Source organism: Rhea americana, unplaced genomic scaffold, assembly GCF_003343005.1.
Source record: "Rhea americana isolate MKP2758 unplaced genomic scaffold, rheAme1 scaffold_402, whole genome shotgun sequence".
Lineage (NCBI taxonomy): Eukaryota > Metazoa > Chordata > Aves > Rheiformes > Rheidae > Rhea > Rhea americana.
Window position 1 is genome coordinate 183,466 of NW_028186538.1, and position 8,330 is coordinate 191,795.

The following is an 8,330-nucleotide window of genomic DNA, read 5'->3' on the forward strand; positions in this document are numbered from 1 at the left end:
CGGCGCCGCCGCGGGGCCCGGGGGCCGCCCGGCGCGGCCTGGCGCCGCCGGCGAGCGCCTGGAGCTGGAGGACATCTTCATCGCCGTGAAGACCACGCGCAAGTACCACAGGTCGCGGCTGGACCTGCTCTTCCAGACGTGGATCTCCCGCGCCAAGGGGCAGGTGAGGCGCCGTCCGGGCCTCCCACCGCCTTCCCGCGGGCCCTCGAGGATCGCGCCGCAGTCTGAATAGTTCCTCTGGGCACATCTCTGGAAAAAAAAGAGGTGGTTGCTGATTCATGTAAACCAATTTCTTGCTCTTTGGGACTGCCTTTGGTCCTACCAGAAACCATTCACTGAATTTTGCATGAGAGAGGAAAATGCTGAATGATAATGGCAGATCTCCAGTGCTGACATGTCTTAGCCTGTGCTTTGGATGAAATAGCGCAGTGGTTGAGTTTTCTATAGAAAAAGCACAGACTCAGTTCTCTTGTTTGGGGTTTTCATTGCATTTAAGTGTATTAATACAATTCTATCCAGCAGTTGGGCAGGATACTGTTACCACCTGATGCTTTCTGCCTGGACTTTCTTGCTTAATAGTTGTGGAATGACTCCTAGCCAGAGAAAGGAGGTGAAGTTGCAGAGGGAGATATTAACCAAACCACTCTCTTTTCTAGTTAGAAAACAGTTGTCTGTACCCTGAGATAAGGAGAGTATTATCTTGGATGCTTTGCTGGAATGGCTCTCCTTGTTTCAGTTTGCAGAGCGGAATTTTGTCAAATAAGACGAAAGCTAAAGTTTCTTTTTCCATCTTTCCTCTCCTATGAGACAAATTAATGAAATAAAATACTCATAATTCTGACCTGGAACTGAGCAAAGTTTAGAATAGCTTTTGAAATCCTCAGAAAGGGAAATGCCTTTCCTCCACATCCCACCCCACACACTTTTTCTCTCTCTCTCTCTCTCTTTTTTTTTTTTTTTTTTTTTTGTCTCTCACAGACATTTATATTCACTGACTGGGAGGATCAGGAACTGCGCTTAAAAGCAGGTGAGCTGTGTTGCTTAGATGCATACTGGTCCCTAGAAGGCCTCATTTCATGCTATACAAGCAGTTGGGGAAGTTAAGGTGAAAGCTTTCACAGGAGAAAATGCTGTTTTTACTTACCACCTGGACAAGATCCCTGGAATATCCAGAATACTGTTCACCAGGTTCACCTTTGCACCCATTTCCTTCCTCTTAGTTATCTTTGGTCTGTCTGGTCAAAAGTTATATCAGGCATTTTCTTTGTGTAGTGTCTCATGGTACTAGTTACGTGCCCTGCACTCTGAACACATTTTCATGTACTTGGCAGTTACATACCACATGCACAAGCCATGAGCCCTGCCTGACTTGTAGTTTACTCTGCATGTGTGTGCCATATGCACTTCACATGTAGACTTCTAGCAACAAATGTACTCACTGTCTCTTTTTGGACTACACATATGCATCCCAAATCTGAGAGGCTGACCTTTACTTCCTAGGGGATCACATGATCAACACCAACTGCTCTGCTGTCCACACCCGGCAAGCACTTTGCTGCAAGATGTCTGTGGAATATGACAAATTCCTAGAATCTGGACAAAAGTAGGTGAAATATACTGCTCTGTTTGTAACTTTATTTCTTACAGTTCTGTGTTCACAGGAAACTTCAGGATCCTTCTCTGCTCCAGCAAGGAAAATAGCATTAGCTAAAACCCAGGGATGAGCATAGGGAAGGGAGCACAGCCGGAAGCGGTGTTTATAAATAAATGTCTTCTGAAAGGCAACAAGAATGATAACCTAGAGGGAGTCATTAGTTTCAGCTTCTTTCCAGAATTAGGATCCATTGGTGTTTTCAGTTTCAAAACTCTTATCCAGGAGAGTGGGAAATGCTTTCTTTTCCAAGCCTGAAAAACTAAGACTTAGCTCTGAACTTGTAACTCAGTTCTTTGACACTGTTGCATAGTAATGTTTTGTTTTGTTTCGTTTGAAGATGGTTTTGCCATGTGGATGATGATAACTATGTGAATCCACGGACTCTCCTGCATCTCTTATCTGCCTTCTCACCCAGCCAGGATGTTTATGTGGGGCGACCAAGTCTGGACCACCCCATTGAAGCAGCTGACCACGTTCAAAGTGATGGATCAGTAAGCAAGCTTTGTAATTAGACTGAGAGACATCCTGACCTTTTAAGCTTTTAAAAATCTGACAGTTCATAGGATCACCTATAAAAACAGCTGACTTAATCTGCAAGCAATGAATCTGGTACTGCTCACTGTCAGAGACAGTGTACTGGGTTAAATGGACCTTTGCTCTGATCTCACATGTTCTGCTTCTGTACAATAGAGTTGTCTCTTGAGTGGATGTGTCTTTCTTTACTCATGTATGCTTGTGCTCTCACACTAAGGCAAGGAGGCCCCCCTTTCCCTTGCTTCTCTTTTCCTTTCCTTTAGCAGCGTGTGGAGTGTGTGTGTTTAAGAGTGGTCATTTTAAGGCATTTCCAGTACTGAGTGGTCACTGGGGTTCCAGGAGGTGGAAGCAAACATGTCTCAGTCAGAAACTAAAGGACAAATTCTTACCAGGTCTGCCATTCTGACAGGCCTAAAGATAAATCCACTGTCCGGAAAGTCAGTTATCAAGCAGCTTGTTAGGGAAAGCTCTGCACAACAGAATAGTCTCCTTGGACTTGGCGCCAAGGAGCAAACAGAGCCTTTGATTTCCTAAGGAAGATGAAGCTGGCTGTGAGCCTTGGCTAGAATAACCGGGGGACAGCTGGAATTGGGTAGGAGTCAGACTACAATTTCCCATTTTCATGTCTGTTCCATCAGTTGTGCTAACTTGATAGTCACCTTGTGTCAGTTACAGAATGGAGTTTCCGTTGAGAGAAGAGCCAGCTGGGCTTCCAGCAACCTAAAAAAATAGGGTTTATATGTAGTCTTGTTCTGATTCAAGTACAGTATCTGGTATCCTGCAGGGGCTCAAGTTTCCCTCCCTGCTCAGCCAAATGAGGAAAAGCTGATTATCAGTAACTCATATGTGTGTGTTTGTTTTTTTTGTTGTTGTTTTTGTTTTGTTTCTGCTCTTTGGAAGACAACTGTGAAATTCTGGTTTGCCACGGGTGGAGCAGGATTCTGTATCAGCAGAGGTCTTGCCCTGAAGATGAGTCCCTGGGCCAGGTAAACAGTGCTCATAGCTGAGCTCCACAGATACGTTTGGTACGATTTAAAATTTATTTGATTGTGTCTCCTATACTCTGTCTTACAGCCTGGGTAATTTCATCAGTACTGCAGAAAGAGTGCGTCTTCCCGATGACTGCACTATTGGCTACATCATTGAAGGGCTACTGGAGGTGAAGCTGCTGCACAGCCCATTGTTCCATTCACATCTGGAAAATCTGCAGAGACTACGAGGGGAGGCTGTGCTGCAACAGGTAGAGTTAAGCTTCATGTCCTGTCCTTATAATTATACCTCAGTCTGATTGGAAAGAGTGGTCTCTACAGGCAGAGCACTTTCAGCAAAGACGGATGTCTACATAGTTGCTCAGAACTGTCCTGTCCGACTCCTTCATTCAGGTAACTAGCACACTTTCTCCCTAGCCAATTAAGTCATATAACTGTCCACTTCTTTGGTCATTTCTGCTACATTTAGGAGACAGGGAGAACTATGTGTAGGCTATTATTTACTTTTCATGAGATATAGTAGCAGCAGGTGTAGAAAGAGGCAACATTTACAGTTTGCCTGTTACGTGAGAAAGTAGTTGCATCTTCACCTAAAAACCCATCTTAATTTATGCCAATTTATATTTGTTTTGTATCCATAGCATGAACCTCCTCAATAACTAGGATATAGTTCCATGTTTGGTCATATTTAGAATGACTTTTCTAGATCTCAAGAAAATAGATTTCTCAAGAGACTTAATCACTTCCGTGGAGAAAATCAGACTGCTTTTTAATCACTCAAGATACCTTTTCACTAACAGACAGCAGATGGAGCTATAAGGTTATCCAGAAGCTTTATCTGACAGTTATTTATTGGCATCATGAACAAATGAGTGACATTGTCCTTATGTACTTATGTTTTCCTGGCAATTTTATTACGCAGCAGAAATCTGTTTGGGGCCAACTTCCTGCCTGATGTAACCTCTCTCATGTTAGTGAAGTTACTGTAGGCCAAATATGGCTTTTTGTCGATGGTCACTTTTTCTCTAAGGCTGTGATAGCTAATACAAAGTCTGGGAGATCCACAATTCAACAGAAAACAGAAGTCTTATACTTTGCAGACTTCTTAATACGGTGTTTCTTTAGAATAGCGCTGAATTGAAATTCCAGTGTTCTAAATTTTGGTGCCAGGTTTGTCATACAGTAGTCATTTGTATGCCATTTAACATCCAAGTGTTTCTGTTTTCCCTCTGTGCTAAGACACTACTACCTGCAGATTTCAGACAACATCTGTTGAAGATGAACGTACTTTTTTAAATTAAGTTACAGATACTTGCAGGATTGGTGCTACTGGAAAGCTTAAAATTGTAAATGTCCTTATCCTTCAGGGTAATGCAGTTTTCAGCTCTTCTGTTTATTCTCCCAGATCTCCTTTGTATGAGTAGTGGTTTACTTGATAGCTACAATTTAATGCCAAAATTGCTTATATCAAAACAACTCGCTATCTTTCAAATGTAATCTACCATTCAGATCAGACAGGATCTCTGGAGTCTTTCTTCATGCCTCAGTAATAACCCCCTCCTCCCCCAGTTATTTTGTTTGTGTTACAGTTTCTGAATATTTATTTGCCTTTCCAGGTAACTCTAAGTTATGGAGACCCTGAGAACAAACACAATGTTGTGAGTGTGGGAGGAGTGTTTGGCCTGCAGCAAGATCCAACTCGGTGAGTGTCCACTTCCAGAACAAGATCTCCCTGCCCTGTTTATGCTTATCAACTACAAGATGATCTAATACACTGATGGGGTTATTTTCTCATGCTAGCTCTTATCAGTGTGCCAGAGACAAGTAGAGCCACTCTCTCAGCTCTTTTACAGCTGCACGTTCAATGCTAATATGTTTCTAGTCTGGAGAATTCCAATCTCATATTGCTTCTTTTTTTTCTTCACAGATTTAAATCTGTCCACTGTCTTCTCTATCCTGACACTATTTGGTGCCCAACTAAGAAGACATCTTAATCTTTGACCAATTGTTGGCACTTGTATCTTACCTACTTTGCTTAAGACAGGAGTTGTGATGACTTTTTTTTCTTTTTGTCTGTGAGCAAGACAAATACCTACAAAAGATGGAGGCAGACTGTATTTAAAAAAGCAAGACTTTGATCAGATAATTATGGCAAGAAGGTGTGATTTGTTCACCTGCTGTCTGGGACATTCCAGAGAAAAAATTTTTCTACTGCTTGCTCTTTGGTCTCTGTGTCTATCATGTGAATATGTGCACAGATACACATACTTAGAATGACAACATTGTTACTACTGTTATGGGCTTTTAGAGGCAGTTATCTTAAAGCTGGAGTGCTGTAGCAGACGGTAGTCCCCATGGTGACGAGAGGTGTGGGGGAAGAATTTTTACTTGTCTTTTTTGGGAACAGAATTATTTAAGAGCTTCTGTGGCCTGACATACTAAATTGTCTCTTCCTGTGGCCCAGTACAGAGTCTATTGGTAAACATCAGGAATCTTAGAACTGCTGGGGTAAACAAGGCTGAAAGCCTTTGCTGTGGAAAAACCCTGTGTAAGGGTAAGCTGGCTCAGGACCACATAGGAATTGCTTACCAGTGTGTGTTCTCCCCAGTAGTCTGTGAACGTACCTCCCATGGAGGTGATGTCAGACTTGCTCGCTTACCAGGTGAATGGTAGTGACTAATGATTATGATGGTGGTCTGCCAGGTCCAAAGGTGGCTTAGACTATTCCCTTGATATTTGATACTAAAGAAATATTTGTCAGACTAGATAGTAATCATTTCTTCTACTTTGCCCACAGCAGGTTATCTGAGCTAGAGCRTGCTCATTGGTTGATTAAACACTCTGAAGTCCTTCTGTATTCTTTGCCTTCTGTGAGGGAAGAAGAAGGCTAGATAACTGTAATGCCCTGAAGAAGTCTTTAATGATGTGTGATTTGAGGACCTCTAATTGTATGACTGTGGTTCCCCCCTCTTCAGCTTCTTAAGTGAATCTTTTGAGGTCTAGGTCTGTGTTTACTTTTACTCTACATTTTAATGTTTCAATAAATAGTTCATGTAGTCAATAAAAGGAGACTGCACACTTGCACAAAAGCAGAAGTTCAATGCTGCTGCTGCTTTTTAAATAAAGTCAGTTTTGTTTTGAAAGTGGAAGAAAGGGGGCTGCATATGTTTATATTTGTTAGCTTCAGCTTGGCCATGTCCGCTCCCTAACTGACATGGTGAAGAACTGCATTAATTTACTTTGTTAAACATTGTTTATTCTCACAGACTTTTCAGAAAATACTTGCTAGTTACTAGCCTAAAGGTCTGAGGCAAAATTAAGGAAAGAACAACAGACTGATATTGTTGATCGGAGATTGTACAGCTAAAATGTCAACCTAGCAGGTTTCAGGTTTCTAAACTGCTGTGCCTAGTGTACTGTGAGCTTCATTTAGTTGCTTAACTTCCACTTGGAAAGAGATAATATAGGTATGCACCTGCAGTGTATTCAGTTGTGAAGCTTAGCAGAGGTGTCAGCCTCCTAGAAGATACTGTTCCCTGCACTCAGTATTTTTATCCTCATTAACATGAATCTTTTAGCATTTAACTGGGTATGTTCTCCTCCCTATGTGGTATTAGTTAATTCCACTGAGGTGTAAACAAACTGACTCCTACAATCCTGCAGCCAACTCTTAAAGTGTTCAAGGCAGTGCAAACATCATTCTTTGACCATGAGAATGATCTGATTCACTGCAACACTTATTCTCGTGTCAAAGTCCAACTAACATAGTGGCAGTTTCATGTGCATGTGTAACACTGACAGTCTGTAACAGAGGATAGACTGGGACTTGTGGAATAGTTGGCTGTGGAATGTTCTACCTCGCCATTAGGTTTTCTGCTCACTAGAACTGAGGTGTCCTGTGGTTTTATAATTTGTCATTAATAGCTGTGGTGATTCCTGGTACCATATGAATACCATTGCTTTTTAAAACATTTTTTAGGTTCTTCTACAGCAGAAAGCTGTAAAGCTTCATTATCTCTTAAGTTTATCCTTAGAGATTTTTAACTCTTATGTTGGAGCCTCTCCTTGCACTGAGAGCAACCTCTTGTCAGATACTGCGGACTGTGGAACAAGCAGTAATCATTGCTGCAAACTGCAGTTCAAAACCAACACCACTTCATACTGATGGCAGCAAATGAACTGTAGAAGTTTCACACTGTGTATTCCTTAATCATCCTAAATCGAATATGCTGCCTCTTTGGCATACCTAATGCTCATAGGGTGTTTATTAAGCTGAAAAAGGACCATATTCTTTGGCATGGCAATACAGTGCTGTTCAATGTGTTCAAGCTTTTTTAAGACTTCTAAGTGTTGACAATACAGTAGGCTTTATGGATATATCAGAATGGAGCTTTTCAATTAAACTAATGTCTCATACACAAAATGATTCTATAAAATAAATTTGTAAATATGTGAAGAGCCGTGTTTTCTGTTGTGTTTCTTTACCATAACAGACCATAAGACCTGTACTGCAGAAAATAAGCCTGTATCAGGCTTTGTGGCAAATACATTTGGGTGGGCATACGAAGGACTAGAGGTGAGAAGCCTTGCAGCTGAACTATAATACTGAAGTGGAATGAGGAATAAATTAACTGCTGTAAATCTGCCTCAGCATGTACTAAACATGCCACAGCAGCTCAGTCTCCAGAGAGCAATAGTTGAATCATGCAATATTCCAAGCAGACCTCTGCATCCACCACTGGAGCATGTTAATAAGCTGCATACTTGTCGTTGCTGCTCTACTGCTGCACAGTGTCAGCACTGCAAAGCAGGAGAGAGCTGGAGCTGCCTCCCTCACTATCAGAACTAAGTTGTAATGCAGTGCCTTGTCATTTTTGACCTCTTTACTATTTCTAGTCTGTTTGCTCCTGTTGTACCTCGGAGCGCACTACTGTTGTTGCAGGGTGCTGCATGAGAGATCCTGTGCGTCTCACAACGAGCCTGCTTTCCTATGGCCTCTCAGTATGGTGCTCCAGTGAGAACCAGAGCCAAAAAAAAGTGAGCTCGGAGCGCCTGTCTCCTGCGCGGTGAGCCCGGAGGGGGCCTCTGCTGCCGCTCTCCGGGGACGGGGCTGCAGCGCGGCCCGGCTCTGCCCGCTGCTGCCGGCTCGGCCG

General features: G+C 42.5%; 2 protein-coding genes across 2 annotated transcripts in view; both read left to right on the plus strand.

Annotated features, from left to right (window-relative positions):
- Position 1: 1 nt before the first annotated feature.
- RFNG (RFNG O-fucosylpeptide 3-beta-N-acetylglucosaminyltransferase) lies at positions 2–7,633 on the plus strand (the record flags this gene model as incomplete). The annotated part of the gene is made up of 8 exons (XM_085314421.1): positions 2–163; positions 979–1,027; positions 1,501–1,603; positions 1,992–2,145; positions 3,089–3,174; positions 3,263–3,428; positions 4,794–4,879; positions 5,105–7,633. Coding segments are annotated over 8 exons (873 nt in total), but the record flags the coding sequence as incomplete, so codon positions are not given.
- Positions 7,634–8,127: 494 nt separating this feature from the next.
- DCXR (dicarbonyl and L-xylulose reductase) overlaps positions 8,128–8,330 on the plus strand; it is a 4,506-nt gene continuing 4,303 nt past the window's right edge. The window contains exon 1 of the mRNA XM_085314422.1: positions 8,128–8,243. Within this exon, the coding sequence (XP_085170548.1) occupies positions 8,128–8,243 (116 nt within the window). The remainder of the gene's footprint in view (positions 8,244–8,330) is intronic.